General features: G+C 48.3%; 1 protein-coding gene across 1 annotated transcript in view; it reads right to left on the bottom strand.

Annotated features, from left to right (window-relative positions):
- Nucleotides 1-268: 268 nt before the first annotated feature.
- LOC119379517 (uncharacterized) overlaps nt 269-22,668 on the bottom strand; it is a 44,624-nt gene continuing 22,224 nt past the window's right edge. The window contains exons 5-6 of the mRNA XM_037648817.2: nt 4,786-4,926; nt 269-310 (exon numbers count right to left, since the gene is read on the bottom strand). Of these exons, the coding sequence (XP_037504745.2) occupies nt 269-310; nt 4,786-4,926 (183 nt within the window). The remainder of the gene's footprint in view (nt 311-4,785; nt 4,927-22,668) is intronic.

Here is a 22,668-nt window from a genome sequence, read left to right as displayed (position 1 = left end):
TTCAAATGGTTCCCCTTCAGCTTGCTTTCTTGAACGGAACACACTGGGCTTGGCAGCACCGTCCGGAGCACCACAATAAACTACGTGCTCTTCGTTCTACAGGTATTCCTCGGACTTCACGGAACTGAATGCTCTTCCCTGCTGGATTGCTGTGGTCATTCCGTCACAGCGCCTACGACATCAAGTAACCGACAACACGTGCAAGTTGGGACGACGCTGCTATCGCTATAAGCATGGCAGAACGGACCCCATCATGGTGAAACGCTTCTCACGTCATGTCCGGAGAACCCTTTCGGTGCACCAGCGACACCTGGCACGTCAGCGGGACAGCATAAAAGGCCCCACAGGGTCCGTGCGCGCTTCACTGGGCTTGGCAGCACCGTCTGGAGCACCATGATAAACTACTTGCTCTTCGTTCTACAGGTATTTCTCGGACTTCACGGAACTGAATGCTCTTCCCTGCTGGATTGCTGTGGTCATTCCGTCACAGCGCCTACGACATCAAGTAACCGACAACACGTGCAAGTTGGGACGACGCTGCTATCGCTATAAGCATGGCAGAACGGACCCCATCATGGTGAAACGCTACTCACGTCATGTCCGGAGAACCCTTTCGGTGCACCAGCGACACCTGGCACGTCAGTGGGACAGCATAAAAGGTCCCACAGGATCCGCGCGCGCTTCACTGGGCTTGGCAGCACCGTCCGGACCACCATGATAAACTACGTGCTCTTCGTTCTACAGGTTGGTGATAAATGGTCCCTTGTGAAATGCACTAAATCTAGTCATGTAGGTCCAGTTGTGCTGCCAAGCCCACAGCACATGTTGTTTTGCTACCAAGAGTGTGTTCGCGTGATATTTTTGTTATTGCAACTGAGTGGTGACGCTGAGGAAAACCCAGGTCCTGACAAAATAGACCAAATACTAAAAGCCGTCACTGAAATTAAGACATCGCATTCAGCTCTTGAATCGGGTCTTAAAGATGTTCAGCTAAGGCTTTCGCAGATTGAGTGTATGCTTACGTTATTAAAGCAATGTCAGGAGAAGGTCGAAAAAATGCGAAGAAACCGTATCGGCCATGCGCAGGGAATTCACTGAAATGCACAACAATATTGAAGACCTTGAAAATAGAAGCCGCCGCAACAATATAGTTATCTACGGTCTTAAAGAAACAGAACAAAAACCAGAAGCGGTGGAACAACTGGTGACGCGAGGGATATTTTTCGAAATGTTGGGCATCGAAGTGAAATCTGTTGAGGGCGTACACAGACTCGGTGTTAAGAAGCCTAACCGCGACCGGCCGGTAATACTGCGCTTCTATGATTTCACGGAAAAATGTTGGTACTACCTAACTGTTATAAACTAAAAAATACAGCGATATCTATATCTGAAGATTACTCAGTCTGTTCGTGAAACTCGGAAGAAGCTCTGGCAGGCGTCTGCGCTGAATTGCAGTAACGGAGATAAGGTGAAAAAAGTTTACGACAAGCTTAAAATCAACGAAGAATACTTTACATGGAATGAGACAGAAAATAACATGGTAGCTGTGAAACATGCTCTTCCTGATGGTCGCAAGAAGGCAAGCACTTCTCGAATGTGACAACAAACAAAAGAACCATTCACGCTGTTGTGTTTTAATGCCAGAAGTATTGTAAACAAAATACAGCAGTTTCAAGAACTGTTGCTATTGTACGGATCTGATGTAGTAGTCATTACAGAAACGTGGCTAAACCCCGACATTCACGACTCAGAGATAGTGCCGTCAGCATACGCACTGCTTCGTACAGATCGAAATGGCCGTGGTGGGGGCGTAGCCATCGCCATTAAACGAAACCTGTCTTTTCAAAAAGAAAGCGGTATTGATGGTCACGAAAGTGTGTGGTGTAGGGTCCTGATTAATACCGTTCCTGTGTTGATTGGTGGTGTATACCGGTGTCCGGGTGCTCCTGGCGAATATCTTGTAAAGCTACAGAACTTTCTTCACGGCTGTGTGAACGAGCGAACGAAAGTGATACTTACTGGAGATTTTAATATGCCAGGAATAAATTGGGGCACTTTTGTCAGCGGAAACGCTGCTGTTAAAGGTTCAGACATACTTTTTGATATAATGTTCAGTTTTTCATTGACACAGCTTGTGATGGAGCCGACTCGCATCCATGGGTCGACATGTTCAGTGCTCGACCTTGCGTTTGTGTCTGGCTTCTTAGCACCACAAATGAGTATTGAAGAGGGAATCTCTGACCACAAGCTCATTCTATTAACATTTGATGGCATGGGTAGCCGCGTATCGCATGCTACGACGCGCATATCAGTTAAATATTACTGCAGAGCGAACGACGAAAGTGTTATAGACTTCTTAGAAGCATTACAAGATGATTTCTTTAAAACGTCATCTGGTGTTGTTGATCTATGGCACAAACTAAAATCTGGAATCGCACATTGTGAATCAACCTTCATACCCACTAAGCTAAAGAGAACTAAACTTAAAACGACATGGATTACGAGAAGCATAATTCACCTAAAAAGAAGAGTACAACGAATCCGCAGACAAACAAATCCGTTGCGTTCAACGAGCTTTCGCGCCAGTTAAAAACAGAAATAAAGACTGCTAGAGACAACTTTTTCTCAAACACTTTAACTTGTTTTATGGTAAACCAACCGCGTAAATTTTGGAAGTACTTATCCAAACCAGAAAGCTCTGTGACTACAATGGAAATATCGGGTAGTATCGTTGAAGACGCGCGGACCATTGCAGATGTCTTTAACACTTACTTCTAGTCAGTTTTTACACGTACGCAGCCTTCGTATTTAGCATTGTCTAGCAACGAAGGCCACATGCCAGAGGTAACCATATCAGAATCTGGTATACTGAACCTGCTTCTTCAACTTGATGCCAAAAAGTCGCAAGGCTGGGATGAAATTTCTAATGCATTTCTCAAACGCTATGCTGCTCAGTTATCCCCTTTCCTGCAGAGGGTATTTTCCTTGTCGTTAGAAACAGCGGCGCTTCCTGTGACTGGTTGTGTGCGAAAGTGATTCCTATCCATAAAAGCGGGAACAAACAACTGATAAACACCTGCAGGCCAATATCACTGACAAGCACATGTAAATTAATGGAGCATATCATAAATAAAGCACTGATGAACTACCTGGAGGATAATAACCTGCTTTACCCCAACCAACACGGTTTTCAATGGAAGCTTTCGACCACTACACAACTTTTAGAAATTACTCATGATTTTGCCGCTGGTATTAATTCTAGACAACAGGTAGATGCGATATCTATTGATTTCTCCAAGGCATTCGACCGCGTCCTGCACTCGTTGCTCATACAAAAACTTGAATCACTTGGCGTTAACTCGAAAATAGTCTCTTGGATTGCTGCTTATCTCTCCAATCGTACCCAGTATGTTTCCTTTAACAATGCTGAGTCTAACCGCCCCGGCGTGTTTTCTGGAGTTCCCCAGGGATCCGTACTGGGACCGACATTCTTTCTCATCTACATCAATGACATTTACACGGCTATGGAACCAGGTATTACAATGAGGCTCTTTGAAGACGACTGCGTCATATACTCTCCTACTAGCACAACAGAGGACCAGGTAAAGCTCGACAAATCTTTAGAGAATATTGGAAAATGGTGTGAAAAACACGGTATGCAAGTTAATACAGATAAAACTATGTGTATTACAATTACCCATAGAAAGACACCACTCCACTTCAAATACACTCTCTCTGGGGCAGATATCAAACAAGTGAATACCGTAAAGTACTTGGGGGTCACAATAACGCAGTCTTTAAAGTGGGACGTTCATATTGATCAGATTTCTGCACGAGCATTCAAGCAACTAGGCTTTTAAAGGCGTAAACTGACTGGCACTTCTCCTCAGGTTAAACTAACAGCATACAAAACACTAATTAGACCCGTCTTAGAATACGCAGCAATAGTTTGGAACCCGCACCAAAAGAACATGATTGACGTATTAGAAAAAATTCAAAATAGGGCTCTTAGATTCGTTTATTCAAAGTGTGCCAGGCAGGAAAGTGTTTCCGCGCTGCGTTTGCAAGCACGTGTCGCAACTCTCGCTAGCCGACGACAGCTGGCTTGTCTGAAGTTTCTTTTCCTTCTTTCGAACAACTCAGTAAATATAAATAAGGACACGTACCTAAAAGCTCCGAACCGTCACTCCAGAAGAACTAGCAACGAGAAATGCATACGTCCAGTCATGTCACGTTGTCACACGTTTAAGTATTCTTTTTTTCCCGCAGTTATAGAGTTGTGGAATGACCTGCCGAATGACGTCGTCAGTGCTCAATCACTTGATTCATTTTTGTCGCTGCTGGAATGTCATTTAGAGGCATTGGAATTGACTGGTATCGGTGCGCAAATAAAGGCAAAAACACGGTATCGCGCAAGTACTTGCACATTGTTACACGTGTTAACAGTTCTCACATGTATGTATTTCATGTTACTTGTTCCTAGGGCATAACCTTGTTATTGCTATGTTCTTATTTATTTTGAACATGTATGCTAGCTTCTTTTTACACCCTTGAAATAGTTGTATGCATGGTTCATCTATAACTTTTTCTTTGCTCTTCTCGCTGTTATGGCTACCTTGTACAGCGGATTTTCCCTTTTTATTTTCCTGATAAGCTTTATTTTGTATGCCCTCTCCTGTATAGGCCTGAGAAGGCCCACAGTATTGAATAAATAAATAAATAAATAAAATATCTCTCGTGCACTTCATTGCTAACTTCGGCACAATAGGCATCAAATGTTCTCACCGCGGTGCTGTAGTCGTTATTCTTCTCGTTCGGCCCGAACTGGAGGTTGTTGAAGACGTCCAATGCGCCGTCACCGGCAATGTTCAGCAGTAGCGGTGCCTTCGATGCTTCCGTTTTCGGCTGGTCCGTTGCCGCCGTCGCCTGCAGAAATAACTCAAACTTCTGCTTAAACCGCTTCCATTTTTCTGTGAAGTTACCCGCCAGCCTCAATGGCTCCGGAGCCTTCAGGACGTCCGTGACGTAACAGACGCAGGAACGATATCCCCCGCCGTAAAGGGGCCGCTTCTGACTCCACGTATGTGGGCGTGGGTTCGATAGAAGAGCGGTATAAGATAGAAGAGGCGACTTGTGTGCTGGCCCGGACCACTTGTCGCCGTTAGAGGTCGGCCGGCCCGTTTCCCTGCCAAGCGCACGGACGCCGGCAGTGACGAGCGTCGTTTCCGAAACGGCGATGGTAGTAGCAAACGCCAGGCGTTGGTGACACGTCACGGCTGGTCGGAGTGTGTCTCGGCTTGCTGGAAGTTCGGTTGCGCGAATGGCGACGCGCGGCGATGTTCCGCAGCAGAGACGATACATTCGAGCAGTGTTGCGGAGTTGTCACTCCGGAATTGGAATTGCAATGACTCCGGAATCATTCCACATTTTCGCGACCCCGGAATGGAATGGAAATGGAATGGGAACAACGCTTGGAGGAATGAGAACGGAATCAAGCGCCTTTTGCACAGAATGGAATGGGATTTGGATTACGTCTTTTTTCCGAAAATAGAGCACGTTTTCGACCACGCTGTCTTTCAAACTTCAAACATTAGTAAGTCAGAGCCTAGAATACAACAATAAAGCAGTATTTTTTAAATGGCTTGGCTCTAGTAAATTTATGCGAAAAGCGCCTACTACAGTTCTGTCCTTATATAGAGTGTGTTGCTCCGAAGTTTGTCTCTATTCTTCGCGGAAAGGCGGCTCTATGCCTTTGGTATCCGTCGTGAGGAACTACGGCGGCGGAAGACATTGCATACCTGCGCACAGGCGAACACAGAAAGTTCTCCTCACCCCATCCATTCTTGCAAGGCGCGCTTGACAAGCGTAAGTGCTGGCGAGCAGTGCGGCCTAGTGTTCCATATTCGATGCAAAGGCACAAGGTGCTTGAGCGGTGCACTGTTCCAAATAAAAATTCGGCAGATCCCACGTACCGTGGGAATCGATGTTATGCGGAGCATGCGCGGGATGGTGACTGTGGCGTAGTTTTTCACACTGAGCGAAACGTTACGGAATGACGCTAGAGAAATGTGGAAGTGGTTTACGAACACTCATGTGAAGAGTTCTTTACATTTGCGTAACGATGCCAACAGAAACATGAGTGTTACCAACACCAGACGTGGTAAGCTGATATGTAGTGTTTATATTCTTCAATACTGGATAGCGCGAATCCGAACGAGACAAAGAAGGAACACAGATGCGCAAGACAGGCGTTACTCGCGACTAACCTTCATTCAGGAAAGTTTCCCTAGATATATACACAGTCGAGTGGCACGCGCGGGCGCACTGCAGGTACGTTAGTCACAGTAGCGGTTGTTACAGTTGATATGCATATATGGCCGTTATGACGAAGAACGCACGCACGCACGCACGCGCGAACCCGTGTGCATGTGTGGAAGGTGTTCTTGATAGTTCTTGAACAAGGTCATCATCACCGTGATCAGTGAGCCCCAGCAGCTGGACCGGACTTTTTATTCGGATCCGTTCATGATCGCAGCTAGGAGGGGTCGAAGTGCAGTGAAGTGCGAGGTATAGTACAGCTGGTGGAAAACCTGGATGCCTCTTACGATGAAATGATCTATGACGCTTCCTGACCTGGACGTGGCAGCGAGGTCTTTTGATGTCCTGTCCCCGTTCAAGCCGTCTTTCACGCAGCATAAGGACCAGGCGTTTTTTGGTCTTGATAAATCAATGTTGAAGTCACCGGTAATGATAAGAGGCCCGGTTTTCTCGCAGATTTATGGCAAGAAGCGTTGTTCCCGGTTTTTGCGTAATCCACGTGGTCCACGTTGCGGACCACGTGGACGAGTGGATGGTAGTTGAGCGTCTGCCAGAGCTGTTCTGTCTACAGCTTCCTGACTTTCCTTGCGTCCGCCGCGGTGGTGTAGCGGTTACGGTGTTTGGCTGCTGACCCGATGGTCGCGGGTTCGATCCCGGCCGCGGCGTTCGAATTTCGATGGAGGCAAAATGCTAGAAGACCCTGTACTGTGGGATCTCGGTACACGTTAAAGAATACCAGATGGTCAAAAATTCCGGAGCTCTTCGCTACGGCGTCTCTCGTAATCATATCGTGGTTTTGGAGCATAAAAGCTAAACAATTATAATTATTATCACTTTCCTTGGGTGTCAATGTGTGTGTGTGTGTGTGTGTGTGTTCGCGGTTACTGTGTTGGTTGAGACTTTCTATCACCTGTGGCACATACCCGCAAAACATGAACTCTGGTGTGCGGGTATGTGCCACACGTGACTGAGAGAAAGGGTTTCATGACGTACGCGACAGGTATTTTGCGCTATTCATGTCATGACCAGTGGATCATGTTCGTTATACACTGATCCCCTCTTATGCATATTTGGTTATATTACAAGTTAAGGAGACGACCTGGAGAGCGCCCAGACGTAGGCGGCTAGATAGATAGATAGATAGATAGATACGTAGATAGAAACGGCCAAAGTGCCTGAGGTTCGCTAATAAATGCTTCACATTTAATACGAGCAGATCTAGAGGCTTTTCTTCCCTCCTTAACCAAATCTTAGTTTTCTCCATATTCACGACCACTCCAAACGCGTGGCAAAACTGCTTAGTCTTCTTGAACGCTATTTTTTCAACATAAAAATACACTATGTCGTCATTTGAGCATTAATACATTTAAGCTTATTCTCTGGGAGTGTCCAGCGCTAATACGCAAAACTAGGGACGCGGCCTCCAATGAAGACCTTCGGGTGCGTTGGCGGGCCGCGCTGCTCAGCTCAGGACTAGACAATCAACTCTGGGCGATCCAGCAGGCCAAGGAAGCTGCTGAGAGACACGGTCTCTCGGCCGACTCCTAGGCGGGAACCCAGCCCGGAAACCTGCAGGAACTTATTAAAGTTATTCACTCACTCACTCACTTAAACAATATTACAACATCGCCATTTTTTCAAGCATGCTGACCATGCAAATACTATAGGTAGCGGTGCGGCACAGACAAAGGACGGGAAACAGACTACACGAGCGCTGACTCTCAAGTGAAAAATTTTTTTCGTGCAAAAAAAAAAAAAAAAGAATGCGTTTCAGTCACATGGTGATTGCCCGTCCGTTTCTCGTCCTTTGCCTGTGCCGCGGAGCACGTTTACCCCAATGTGTTAATATACCAACTCGCCCAGATCGCCGCATTAGTATAATAGGTAGCGGGAGAACTGCCCCTATGGGAATTAGTAGGATGGTTGTACTGCACGAGATATGTCACCAAGCTACTAGCCCTCGACCTTGGTAACGTGTTTTGCGTACTTTTGCAGTTCCTAATGCATCTGATGACATCAGATTTATGGGGCGTTCATTCTGAACTCAATAAAACTATCAAGATGCATTTCCTATGTTGAGGAATTACAGGAATGGAAGTGAACTGCCCGGCCATTCCCGGAATGGTAACGGGCTAAGTTTTTTCATTCCGAGGAATTGAAAGGAATTGCGGCGACTTCTAAATTCCCGGAATGGAATTGGAATAGAATGAAGGCGCCATTCCGCAACACTGCATTCGAGACGCTCACACAGGGCGTCGAGAGGCGAATGTGGTGTCGCAGAAGACGGCGAGTTCGCAGCGTGGTTGTACTCTCACCAGTAGACGGTTGGGGTCGGTGTGGCTACTTCCATCACCTTGTCGGCCAACGCGGCAAGTCCGGTGAGGCAGAAGCTGTCGCGAGAACCATCTTAGCCGGTAGTCGTTGTAAAAACAACTCGCATGACAGCGCCTCTTCGATGCGTTCCCTCCGAGCAACTGCTTCATTCTGCCAACTAGGGCGTCGGTCACCGAGTTCTTCAGCGGACAGAAGCTGCGAGAACGCTGTGAAACTGCGGTACGTTGTAGCAGGTTCGTCTTGAGGTCGTCATAGGCTTTCGCAGAGGGTCAATCGCGACGGGCGAGAGTGCCGCAACTGCGTAGTGGAACTTTGTAGCATGGGACCGGATAGCAGCAACTTGAAATTGCGATTCCGCCTGAAGAAACCACGCCGACGGATGTTGGTTCCAGTGCTGAGGAAGGCGAAAAGCGATGGCTGACCAGGAGGGCTCACCGCGTTGCTGCTCGGAAAGGTTCCGGGCATGAGAACTCGTACTTTTGGTCTGTTCCATGGTCGATTCTGCCACGGAAAAGTGTGGTCACAATCACGTCTGGGTCACCAAACTTGCTCTTTTACGAGTGGGAGAGCGAGCCCGACACGACCGCAGGGATCTGAGGCTCTTTAATCACTGATTCGAACGCTAGCGCGCGCAGGCCCGTGTCAGCGGCACCTACCTCGTGGAAGAGCGAGCGTCCCAGTGGTTTTAGATGCGACGCCAATGCTGCTTCCGCTACCCGCTCAAGCACATACAAAGACGTGCAGCCATCCATGGCGCGCCGGCAAAACTACCTTCAAGAGATACTGAACAAAAACTGACGAAAACATGGAAATTCTACTTGGAAGGCGCGACTGTTCCGATAAACAGAGTTTATTGCACGTATTTTTGAACATTGGCTGTATTTTTGGTGGATTGTCAGCGCACGGCAACTGCGCGCCCGCGCGATGCAGGGTGCACGTGTTCCTGTCATTCTCTTTTCTTACTCCGCCTCTCCTTTACAAAGGCGCTGACGCGTACTTCACCATTGAGGCGCTTTACCCCAGCCGGGAGCATTGTTCGCTGCCGGTGCCGTTCGTAGTGGTCCTATGAACCGTAGTAATAGGCGTGCGCACAACAGGGGCATGGTAGGAGGGGCGCCCCCTCCTAGTCGTCTTAATCATATCCAGCTTTCAGGGACACTGGATGATCAGCGCTCCAAGCGGTCACTGCTGGAAGCTTGCCCGTTTTCAATGGCACAGGGTCATTTTTCGGCGATAAAAAATCGTAGAGGCGCAACTTCCAAAAGTTCCCAGGAAGGCACGTTCTAGAAATTGTACTGTACCTCACAAATGCAGCACTTTTGCCATCGGGGCGTTTTATTTTGTTCCCACGACGAGTAAAGTTTAAACAGTGGGATCCTGTGGAAGCCACCGCAAATTCGCCTTGTTTTTCAGGGCAAAAACGGGCCATGTGAAAAAAACTAGAAGGAAACCCGCAAAGTTCCCTGAGATCTAAGTAGTATGAAGACACAGCCTCCATTTGAGCATGCGATCATGTTTTGGCGTGAATAAAAGCACATTCCAAATTGAGGTTTTCTACAACGCAGTCGTGTCTATCGCTTGCATCTTTCATCGCAGTATCTTGATAAGACCAATTTTATCACCACTGACGCAGTTAGCGTTGTGGCCGAATCGGTAAAGCAGTGGCATCACGTGTCGCGCCTGGGCGTCGCGTCGAATGTTCGAATCCGTGATAACTTTTTTTTCTTTCTTTTTTTTTCTTTACAGTATTGCTCCTCTTTGCGTGGGGGTACAGTGGGTTACGGTGCTAGCCAGGTGACCCGCAGGACACGGGTTTTATCCCGGTCGCGGCTCTAGCATTTTCGAAGGAGGTCAAAATGCCAGAAGCCCTTGCATTATCCGGAGCCTTCCATCACGGCGTGCCTCATAATGAAGCCGTTGTTTTGTACTGAATTAGAGTCTGGGGCCGAGCTAGTTGATACAGCGACATAATGAAAACGGTAAGCGCACGGTAAGGCTGGAACAAGAATACCGAACAAGAAGAACAAGCGCTCTGCGTGTGTCGTCATCTTGTTCCAGTCTTACCGTGTGCTTACCGTTTTCATTATGCCGTTGTTTTGGCACGATTTGATTGTTGGTACATTCGATTGGTCGTTTTCGAGCGCTCCAGAGCGCTCTGGAGACGAGCGTCACGTTCAGCTGGTCGAAATCGAGTGCTCTGGCTACGTTCGGCTGGTTCTTCCAGAGCGCCACGCTGCATCTCTGAGAGCTCTAACTTTGTACTCGGAGTCCGACCGTGATCTGATCACGTGACTCCCGCGTCTCGTGTGTTTGCTACAGAAGAGGCGGTGACGCGTATCCTCTTCCGGCCTCCGATTGCTCTGGCGAGTGGCCGCAGAAACCGCTCGGACTCGCTTTCTCTGGCTGGGATGCTTTAAGCCTTACCTCACCGAGTCGTGTGAGCACAAAATTTATGATAGCTTTAATGGCAAGGTTAGGCGTCTTTTAGGTGTACTACGTTAGCCTCACGATGCAGTAGTCCCTGCCGGGGAACGTATAAAGAAGTTCGTTATGTTACGTCCGAGCGTGGTTGCCGAAAGCGATAGAAAAAAAGTGTTGTAGGTATTCGGTACATTCATTGCGTATCTGATAGGCTAACGAAAGTAGGAAGTAGATATGGCGTTAACGTTGTTTTTGCGGCAGGCAATAAGCTAAGTAAGATATAATTGCCGCTATGCAGAGAAAGAATGAGCGAGTGAAAGACAAGGAATGACCGATATTAGAGGCGAAGCTCCTTAGGGCCGAGCCTTGTCGTTGTCCGCGTCCGACACGGTCCACGAAACCGAAACCGACAAAAAATAGAAACATTTGTGAACCGCAACGGAAAAAAAGAAACATCTGTGAAAAAAGAATACTTGAAGGGGCGCTGAAGTGAAAAAAACATCTGTGAAAAAAAATACACGTGAGGGCGCTACAGTGAAAAAGAAAACATCTGTGAAAAAAAATTGGCCGCGTATCTGCGTGCTTCGCTGCAAATGTCGTCTAAAGACGATAGAAGAGGTGCTGCGTGGGATATGGACGCCATCTGGCAATACTTCGGGAAACATGAGTGCTGTGTTGCGGGCTGGTAGTCCCGGCGCAGCGGCAGGCGAAGACTGGCGGTGACCAACGCGACCGGTGGGGACGCCGGCCAGCCCGAACACGCTGTTTGGCGCGATGCGCCGAAGGAGAAGAAACGTCCGCACTCAACGAGTACTCTCCACAAAGTGTCTTATTTACACGTCGCCTGGGTAAAACAGGAATGCCAGAGCGGCGCCCCCTGTCGTTCGTACAATGCAATACTGAACCGAAACCGAAACACAACATGAGCTTGTGCAGAGGGCACGGAGGAAGACAAGTTTCAGCGCAGTCGCATTTTCAGCGCAGCTTGAGAAACATCTTTAAAATTGCGTATCTATGTATTTTCTATTAAAGGAACACACCACCTAATACTTACCTAATGATGTTGCGCCTCAAATATGCGTAATGTTTGTTTTTGATCGACAATGTACACAAGTATGAACCTAGTCAGCCGTTCAAGATGGCTGGACCTTGGGCAAGTGGTTCAACTTTTGCCGGGTGGCTGAATCGGGTGACGTGCCGACAAACAGAAAGACAGACCAAAATTTCTGCGTTTAAGTTGCCCAAGAAAGACTATCGTCTTTAAAAATATACGATAAGGCGCTGCAGGGAAAATGTGTATATATAAGCGCGTTCCAGACCACACATACTCTTTCTGCCATGGACCGTGAGCGCGCGCTCGCCCGCGAAAGGCAACGCCGACGCATACAGCGAGCTACCACCAGGGTGATGTGCGTAGACCTTGTGTTTGCCAACTTCAGGCTACATCCGATTGAAGAACCATCGGCTCTGCATTTCACGGACCATAAAGCAGTAATGAAGGGAAAATGGAATCCACAACTCAACACAACATAACATTTATTACCAATAAACATTTTATACAACTGTACACACGCGTTGTCACTCATTTTCATGTGCGAGTGGGCAATGACACGGGAGATTCAGAGCTACCGAACGATCCCCAGTGCTTCGCCCACTCATCATCATTCACTTCGTGGATATGCGTGGACTTTTTTTTTTTTTTTTGTTCAGTGAAACACGCGGTCAAATTCACTGATTGCCGTACAGGTGTGGTGTATAGACTATTTTACGGATGGGTTCGGTGCCGGCATATTGGGCTGTTAGCCTTGCCCTGTGGTATCTTCAACAAATAAACGAACTGCGCTGCGGTTGACGTACACACATGATAACGGTTGGGTTGGTGCGTTCGACGTTTCTTGGCCTTATCAATTCACGCCGTGGAACATAAGAATAAGAAGAAATTTGTTTAACAGGCCAAGAGCCCAAGGTGGCGGCTCCCACATGTCTTACGTAAAATAGTCTATAACGTTCTGTTGAGCTGCGGCCGCTTCCACGTAGGCAGACGGGTCGCTACATTGATCAGAGATTGATAGAACATAACAGATCGCTAACCGGAGGCTCACCATCTAATCTATCTTTCATTGCTGAGAGTGTAAGTGCACGCCAAAATTCGATGCATGAGCAGTTTAATATCGGCATTGGAATGAAGAAACCCGTCTGATAATTGAGGCAATTGGCATATTGAGAATAACGGCAGCGCATGCGTAGAAACACGACCCGCAATAGTAGAAACAGTGCTAGGCTCGGATTTTGCAAATCAGTTCTGCGGAATCCCGCAAGGTGGCGGAAGGGTTAAGAAAGGGAAAATAGACAACCACCCGTTCGTAGTACGAAGCCACAAGGAAATCCATACGGATCCATACAAGGAAATCCGTATGGATTTCCTTGTGGCTTCGTGCTACAAACGAGTGGTTGTCTATTTTCCCTTTCTTAGGCTCGCATTGTCGAATCGCCGTCCTTCTACATGAGCAGCGTTCTCTGTTTCTGCAAGTAGTGCCGGTCTTATTTATTACATTTGTTTCATCTCCGGAAAAGAGACATCCTGGCGAATTTCGAGTGGAACACCACTGCACTCTGGTGCCCAGCCCAATATGCAGGCTTCAGCAGGTTCATATGGACAATCTCATGCCATCGACGTGGTTGACCAGAACGGCTACCTGCGGTCCGCGGGTCGCATGCGGCCATCACGACAATGTTATGCGGTCTCCGGCACGACGTCAGAACTCTCCCCTCCCCTTGTCACTACCAGTCTTGCAGTAGACGTGACAGTTTTGACCTCAAGTAGGGCTCGACAGGAACAAAGAAAGATGGCACTTCCAGTTGGCTTGGTCCTCCATCCTCTTGTGTTTGAAAAGTGCATCCTTGTGACATGCGCGTTGAAAATAAACACGATTTCCATCCCACTTTTGTACATGAATATCAATTGTCAATTCCCCTTTACTCTCTTTGCCTGCAACTCCCCCTCCTCCATTTGCCGTCCGGGCCCGCGGTGTCGGCTTCATGCAATTCAGCTCTTCGCCTGTAAAGGTTGCCGACCCCTGGATCAGACGGCTCAAGCAGCTCGACGGCGAAGAACGAAGTTTGCTTGACCACGCTATACGGGCCATGGTACTGTGTCCCTCAAATCACTGCGTGCAAGCATCTCCAAGACGCGCGCTTTCACGGTGCCGAGGCGAATTTTTAACTGCTATCACAATTAGAGCAGATCTCACTGCGCAGTTGCACAGTGTTCCAAAACGCTCTTGCTGGTCCCACTGCAGCGCTCGCCGCTAGCAGACGACAGGGCACGGAAGGGTACACTTAAATGTGGTCGCCCTCCTGACTGGTCGAGGAGGCCTGCATCTTGGACAATGCTGCACGGAACTCATAAAACATTTCATAGGGAGTTTTAGAATGCGTACGCAAACCTATGCGTTAGCTTTTGCTGCCAATGCCAGCGTGTCGTCTGTTAAGTGACGGAAATACCGGGCGACCGCAACGAGCGCTATCTTTGCGTACGCTATAGTTCTAAGACTGCCTGACATCATATGCTCCATACGGGACGGGAGTGACCGCCGACGGGTGCGTTGGAAAAAGCGATTGAGTGCCCCCCCCCCCCCCATTTTTTTTTTGCTTTCCGTCCAAGCTAAGAAGAATTGAAGCTGTGGCTTTCGTGCGCAGAGCTAATGCTGCAAAGCTACAGCCACCCATCGACGTAGCGCCCATGACTTTACAGAAACAGGTTACGCATGCTGCGTCATCGACCAGTGCCAGCACCCGGATACCGACATGAATCCAGAGAAAACCTTGACTCATGTTCTCGTGATGTAGACGGGAACGAAGGTCGGATGCGCCAGTTTTGCATCCCAAATCCTCCTGCCTTCAACAGTGCCACAAGTCCTGGCATTTGAAGCAGCGCGGGCCGCGTTGAGGACTACGGAATCTTTACCTGAGACTCCAATTCCTGCAAGCCATGTCTTTTTCCAGCGTTGAGAGGGTTATCGCAAGAAGGGTGAGCTTCTATTTCACCATTTTTCAAGGGGCACAGCGTAATACTGCTATGTCGGCTTAACCGAAAACTGCCAACGCTATTAGAAGGGTGCTCCGTTGCTGACCCAAAAATTACGGTTTTGATTTTGGCCGCGGCGGTCGCATTTTGCTGGAGATGAAATCATAGAAGCCAGTGCAGGCTCGTAGCCAGGAATATTTTTCGGGGGGGAGGGAGGGCCCACTTGCTGAAGGCCTTGAAAAACACCCATTTTCTCTCACAATCATTAGAATTCCGGGAAGGGGAGGGGCAGCCTCCCTCCTTTCCCACTGCCTACTTTTCTGGGCCGTTGTGTTGAGCTGTGGGAGGGCACTTTAAAGGACTCCTGACACCAAAATTGAAACCTCGAGATGTTTGTGTTGTTTGACTTTCCTGTATACGGGGGCACATCTGACCGATTATTAGTGACGAAGTAAGCGTGGAGTGCTCACTTGAGTTGGCTGCACCTCGCGACATCCTGGTACGGCGTAGATAGAGGCCCCGCGTGACGTTCCACGAGTAAAGCAAGTATTGTGGACGTCACAGAAGGTTTGCGGGGCGCACGTGCACAATAGGGAACCAGCGCTGGAGTTTCCGCGGCCGCCCTGGTGGCCAAAGCGCGCATACTCCAGCCGCTCCCGCGGACGAGAGTGGCGACTGGTTGAGGCGATGTGGGCGCGTATCGCCGAAACAAAACAAGAGGATGCTGGCGGTACTGTTGCGCATTCAACTGCCACAATACGAAGAAATGGGGGAGGACGTATCCTTCTATGTTTTTCCTTCTAAAACGTATGAATATGAACGGATGCGGCGTTGCATCCCGGCAGTCAGGCGAGCACAGTATGTTCTGCTCTTGCTCTACTGCCTAGTGGCGTCGGGCTGGTTTCTAAACCGAATTGCGCGTGTCTGCTAGATTTATTCGATAGTAAGGGCCACCAGTGGAAACCGGGGCCAACGAGAGGAATTTATACGGTGTTTTGTCGTAAAAAAACGTACATATTATGCAGGATGCAACACATGTAACAATTTTTTCATCTGACCACCACCAAGTTCATTTCTGATGCCACCGCGTGCAATGAATGATACGATAGGCAGGTAATCTGCATCATTTGCAAACAGTTACGCAGAAGGAAAGCTGTCTGTCTACGAGATGTGTACGGGGGCACGTTCGCGCCGAAGCCGCTGCAAAGTTATAAGAAATACGCCCGCGATGGATGCCTCCGTTGAACTTTACTTGTGCTACAGACAGAGTTGTCACGAACAAATCAGCGGACTACTCGAAGCTTAGCTTACTGGAGTCAGCCGATGCGGTAAAGCTTCTTTGTTTATTGGCTGCCGCGGCGAAGTGCCATCGCAATTATATGCCTCGCTAGAAAAGGGTCAAATATCTTGGATTTTTACTCGCCGTTTAATTCGCCTAACGTACTGTGTTAGTTTTTTCGCTTGCCTATGCCTGCTTAGAATAAACGTGTTTGATCAACATCGACACTTGCTATAGCGTTTTACGTGCCAAACAAGGTATGATTATGAGGCACGCCAAAGTGTGGGAATCAGGATTATTTTTGACAACCTGGGGTTCTTTAATGTGCACATAAATCTCAGTACGCGGGTGTTCTTTGTATTTCAACCCCATCGAAATGCGGCCACCGTGGCCTGTCCCGCGCCCTCGAGCATAACAGCGCGACACCATACATGCTATGCTAGCACGGTGGTTTGCTTGATCAACGTCCGCGTGCATACATACCGCGGGCTGGGCATACATACCACGGCAGAAAAACGTTGACGCAGATACTCCTTGCCTCTTATTTTTTTTTTTTACTGCAGTAGTGGGCAGCTGGTATCGACGCAGCACGTACTTCTCAATGGAGGCTGTGAGCCTGCACTAGCTTGACACAAATCCCAGGGCGTAATCAGAAAATGGTGACGACGGAGTCGCCACCAAGGCACAGCACTGTCTCTTTGACGCCGTATGCACAGACGTAGTCTGCTCTGTAGGACTTGTCTTCGTTTTCCAATGCTTTCTTGAGAAAGTAGCCTTCAGACAAAGTTATTTTTTTTCTAAACCATAGAGCAGTATCATTGGCGCAATGGCTGCTCGAGCTGTTCGCGCCAAAATGAAGCACGGGAACTGCACACGCGCGTGCGCTCACCGCGGTACAGTGCGGCCGGTCGTTTGAGTGCGAGCGGCATTGCCTCCGAGATTAGCCGGCGGCGCGGAGGCCATGCGAGCGGCTGAGTTATGTCGCGACTCCCCGCCAGGCGCCCTTTTTCGGCGCGCCACCTATCCAGCCTATTGTTCCGCACCCCTCTTACTTTGTTGTCGGCCTGCTCTCGAGGTAGTTTTCGTGAGGGGACACGCGCTTAACAGGTTTAACCTATACCGAGGCACCCACACACTTTCAATGTCTACCGCGCGCGGGGCCCCGATTTGAAAACCGCGCTTTCAACGTCACCACAGCTTGTGTGCACGTGGTCTTTGACGCTCCCCCGCATGGGGCGCCTGTTTCTTGTGGTTTTTAGGCGGGCGTTTTGAAGTTACGCTAAAATGGTCGCAATTAACTACGCTAGAATGAGTTATGCGATACGCTAGAGCATTTACGATTTAACTTAGGGATTGCCAGACACAAAGCTACAAATTACAGTAAAAAAGTCATCAACAAAAATTTTGCTGTCAGGGGTCCTTTAATGAACACCAGACGGTCGCAATTTGCGTCGCCCTCCTCTACGGCGTGCAGGTAATCGTATCGTGGTTTTAGCATGCAAAACCCCAGGTAATAGTATTTTAGTTTATTAAAGAAATCACAAAATTTAGGTAGTGTTTCTTGTTTCCTTGCGCACTTCGATGGACGGAGCCGGAGAGCAGCAGATCTGTACACTCTAAGAAAAAATAGTGTGTGCGACTCCTGTCGGGGATTCCTGACTTGCCACGTATGTCACTCTCTTAATTAGTGTTAAAGTGGCACGGTGACTCTCTTGTGGGTCACGCCACTCTCCAAAGAGTGTATGATGATCTCCAGAGAGAGTTGACGTGACCCTTTAAAAGAGGGCCATATGCGTGGCAAGCCAAAATGGTCAAAAGAAACTTTTTTTTTTCTTAGAGTGTAGCGGTAGCACACGCGCGTGATAATTTGTGATATGAGCCGATTTTTGTGTGCCGCGAGCCAACACCTTAGAAATTCATTACTTTCCACTTGGAGTCATATATTCAGCAACAGCGTGTTAGGTGAGGGAAGCGAATCTCGGAGGCGGCGTGAGCATTTCGATGGACGCAACACGCTAGAAGCCCGTGAGCATAGATTTAATGCACGATAAAGAAGATCACGGTGTCGAACTATCGGCGGCCCTCCACTACAGCGTCACTCACAATCACATCGTGTTCTTGGGGCGTAAAACCACAACAATTATTGTAACAAGTATCACCACCTTCTCTGTAGCCAGAGAAATCTAACTGGAAGTAAACAGCTCTAAAAACACGGGGAAGGCAAGTGACCAGACGCTGCAAACTAAGAAACTTAGGGCTCGATATTGCGAAATGCTCTCATTAGACTGTTAAATGTACGCCAACTCCTCGATATCTGCCATCGGCCGAGCTTTTCGACCCAGGAACATAGTTGCACCGCTTGCGTTGAGCCGCCCAAAACTGGGGCAGAACAGAGCTTGTCGGCCCTCGGCTGGACCTGGCTTGACTAGGCACACATGGAATCACAAGCCCATACACGAAGTGTTCACGTGATCACATTGTAATTCACGAGTATTGGCTACGTATCGGCCGGCTTCCATTGGGGATCGCTTGGCAATCACAGCACCCAGTACCGTAATGACCTCAATAAACTTAATTGGCCTCACTTGAATATTTCAGGATTGGTCACATATAGCTTGCATCCCAAGTCAATCTAGGCTTCATTATAGCTGATTACTTTAATAAAATACATTTACTTGCATATTCGAGGCTCGATCCCTATGACCTTGCATCCCAAGTCAACCTAAGCCTAATTAGCTAATTAGCTTATTTTCCATTTTTTAGGCTCACACTTAATAGTGTTAATTAGACTAAGCTCGGCACATATTACCGCGCTCGGCATGACTCTGCACAGGAAAATCCCAGCTCGGCTGAATTAAAATTTATTAGGCTGTGATTGCATTTGCCTAGTTATGTGAAACCAATTAGGTTTTACCATGCTCAACATAGCTTAATAAGGCTTGTCAACGGTTACATTGCCTTAACTAGGTACAGCTATCCTTAATTTTGCTTAACTTGGCCGCGGCGATGCGACCACGACACGGTGTCCACGCCGCAAACGGGACAAACGGCGGCCATTGCACACCTGCTGTTAAAAGAAAGGGAATAACTGAACCCGTCTGGCTGCACTTTCGATACCTCCGGTGTTGTCGTGCGCCGTTTTCTTATTCTACAGCGTTAAACGAGTTGTTGCCAAAGAAACGGGAAATGACTAGCCATTTTAACGTTACCACTCGCCGGTCTTATCTTCGTCGCCCACGCAACGGAGAACGGCGGCAGACCAAGCCAAGAGGTGATGGTGTGTGTTCTGAACTCTTTTTCTTTTGTTTCTTTCTTTCTTGCCACGCGCAACTCTTGACTTCGCGCGAGATTCAAAAAGATAAAAGCCATGCGGCACGTGGTGGAAGACACGCGAACTAAACGCCGATGTCCGAGAACGCTGGACCTGGGGGGCGCGAGTTCTGCCCTTTACTCAGTCGGACATCTTATGCCACCTTTAATGCTCAGGGTTATGACTGCGCATGTTTTTTGACAATAAGGGCGAATGAGGATCCTTCATGGTTAAATGAAAGAACGGTTTCCTTCCTATCCTTACACCAGGAAAGACGGGGCTTATGAGAAGCACGTCATCACATGATTTTCATTTCTGCATACACGCTTGTTTTGTTATTTTCGGACGCGAAAAAATGGGGGGGGGGGGGGCGGCTATGCTGAGACTTCCCTAATGGAGGACCCTGCGGACGCCTATGGGGCTGAGCGGGTTCAGAGACATGGGCGACGGCTGACATTGTTGGCCTTTCCGTTTAGGGTACATGAAACGTCACCAAACGTCATCTCTAGTTACGGCGCGGCCGCTAGACGCGGAAGTATGAAAAAAAAAGCATTAAATTCATTACTTATTTCCTTTAGTTTATGCCTGAAATGAAGGTTGTGTCTAGTCTATTGATTTTAGCACCCGATCTTTCAATTTGGCTGAAAATCTTGTTCAGTATCCTTTCAGACATTCGCCTGGTCACGTGGTACCGTAGCAGCGATGCTCCGAGCTGCGATGCCTCTCTGGAGCGGATCACGTGGCGTCACGTCACGCCTGCCATGCTAGCACTCCAGTGAGGCACACTCTAAGAAAAAAAATGAGTATGCGTGACCCTTTTCGGAGAGTTCTGACTTGCCACGTATATGACTCTCTTTAAATAGTCACGGTGACTCTCTTGGTGGGCCAGGGTCGGCTCGCTCTAGGAGAGTCCCCTGACCCTCTAGGAAGAGTGCAAAGACTCTCATCGGGAGGATCACGTTACCACTCATAGGGAGTCAGACGACTCTTGCCGGTAACGCTCCTAGGGGAGTCAAGGGACCCACACCGAAGCATCAAGCGACTCCACAAGTATTTTAAGCTACTCATTTGATCCTTGCTCTACTTTTGCGCGACTACTGTTGAAAATAGTGGAGTATTCATTTTAAGAAAGTCGAATAATACTTGCCGTTCTGCCCAGCGACTGTAAAAAAAGAGTAGTTCAGTTTTAGCATTATTTTAATAAAACTCGTCAAAACAACACATATTTTCCAACAAAGTTATATAGAAAGCGCGAAAAGATGGTCTGTGATTTCCAATTAAGAAGTTTGGGTATTCCTCATTTACATGCTTCTATGAGTAAGTATAGCCAACTAAAATGTGTGACTGTGATGTGCACAGTGTCATATGGTGCTAAATGAACAGCAGAAATCGCCATCATGTTTCCATATTTATTCCTTGTGATTAAGAAGAAATAAAAAAGTGGTGACGGCTTGAGGCATCAGACTTGTGACTTGCTAGGTTGTCGCTTCTGTCCAGCGTGAGCACCACGAAAAACGGTATCTGAAAAGCAGAACGTGATATTATGATGAGAAAATGAAATTGCAGTAAAAGTTTGCAAAACCTACACAATAAGTGGTTCACACAGACATAATAAAGGCTAACAACAAAACAACAAAGCACATCCTCCGGCAGCCAGGGGCATGCCGTGACCGCACGTTTTACAAACGTAACCCATCCTTAAATACTCAGATGAACAGATGCGAGTACCAGGGCCCGAACGACACCCAGCGCGTGCGTACGCCGTCTACGTCGAGATCAGACATGTCATATGCTAGAATTAGCGCACATAACTCCCACAATCACGTACACTCACTCGATTCTGTCATAGCGCCCAACGTCATCGCAGTGTATGCAAACCACGAAAACAGCAAACAGAAACGAGGGAAAAGAGTGCACGCCGGCGGCCGCAACAACGCGGGCCGTCGAAAGTATAGAGCTTTTTCACTTTACCGGCGAGGCATGTCCAACTTGAATGACTACCGCGTACATTCTGGAAGCCACCGTACTATATCTGCACCTCAAACTACCGTCTTTAAGCCAACAAAAACCATTACATATAGTGCGTCTGAGCGTTCTGTACACAGGCTTTTTTTTTTTTTTTCGCGTTCCCACGCGTGGAAGCACGCCGCACACTCAAGGTCGATGGAAATGTTATTATGAAGTAGACTAAAGTGCACCTCAAAACGACATCTTGCACCTTCAGTAGTGCAGACACGACGTGCGATCAGCAAGAAATGACCCTCCATTATTGTTTGCATCGCTCACTTCATGGGAGCTTGTACAGCAACGCGCATAACGGTGGTAACTCCTTAACTGACAGCTTTAGTTGGGCATCCGCAACAGCCCCGCGGATACAGGCTACTGTTGGAAATGGCGGGCACATTCCGCAGAGCTGCTGCAGACGCCCAGCTAAAGCTGTATAATTAGTACCTACGAAAGCAGTACACTCACCGTTTACTGGCACCCGTTGTCGGTGTCTGCAGCTCCATGAATATTCCGCCCTCCAAGCGTCACTTCGTGCACGGAGCCGGCTTCAATACCACCGAAGACGCGCAACCAACTCATCCACGCAACGCATTCCAATAGACCAGGAGACTGAGAATGACTGAGACGACTGAGACATGGGTGTTCTCTGACTGAGAGAGGAGAGCGGCGCGCCACCCCGGCGCCAACCCCGTCTGCGTCTGCGTCGCCGAGCAAGGCGCCACAACGGCGCCAAAGGGCGAGCGTGCGATATGTATGGCGTATACGGCGGCTCTTCCGTATACCGAAGCCAATCGAAACGCGCTTCAGGAGGGCCCAGTGACTCCTTCCCAAATGCGAACTCTTTTTTTCTGCCTGTACCTTCCAAAAGGGGTCAGATGGACACCCGAAGGGAGTCACGGTTCCATGACCCTCTTTTGACTCTCTTTTTTCTTAGAGTGCATATAGTTTCCTAATAATACACTAGAGGGAAAT

The sequence above is a fragment of the Rhipicephalus sanguineus genome, chromosome 1 (assembly GCF_013339695.2).
Source record: "Rhipicephalus sanguineus isolate Rsan-2018 chromosome 1, BIME_Rsan_1.4, whole genome shotgun sequence".
Classification (NCBI taxonomy): domain Eukaryota; kingdom Metazoa; phylum Arthropoda; class Arachnida; order Ixodida; family Ixodidae; genus Rhipicephalus; species Rhipicephalus sanguineus.
The sequence above is the reverse complement of the archived record's forward strand: the minus strand, read 5'-3'. Positions and strand labels throughout refer to the sequence as shown.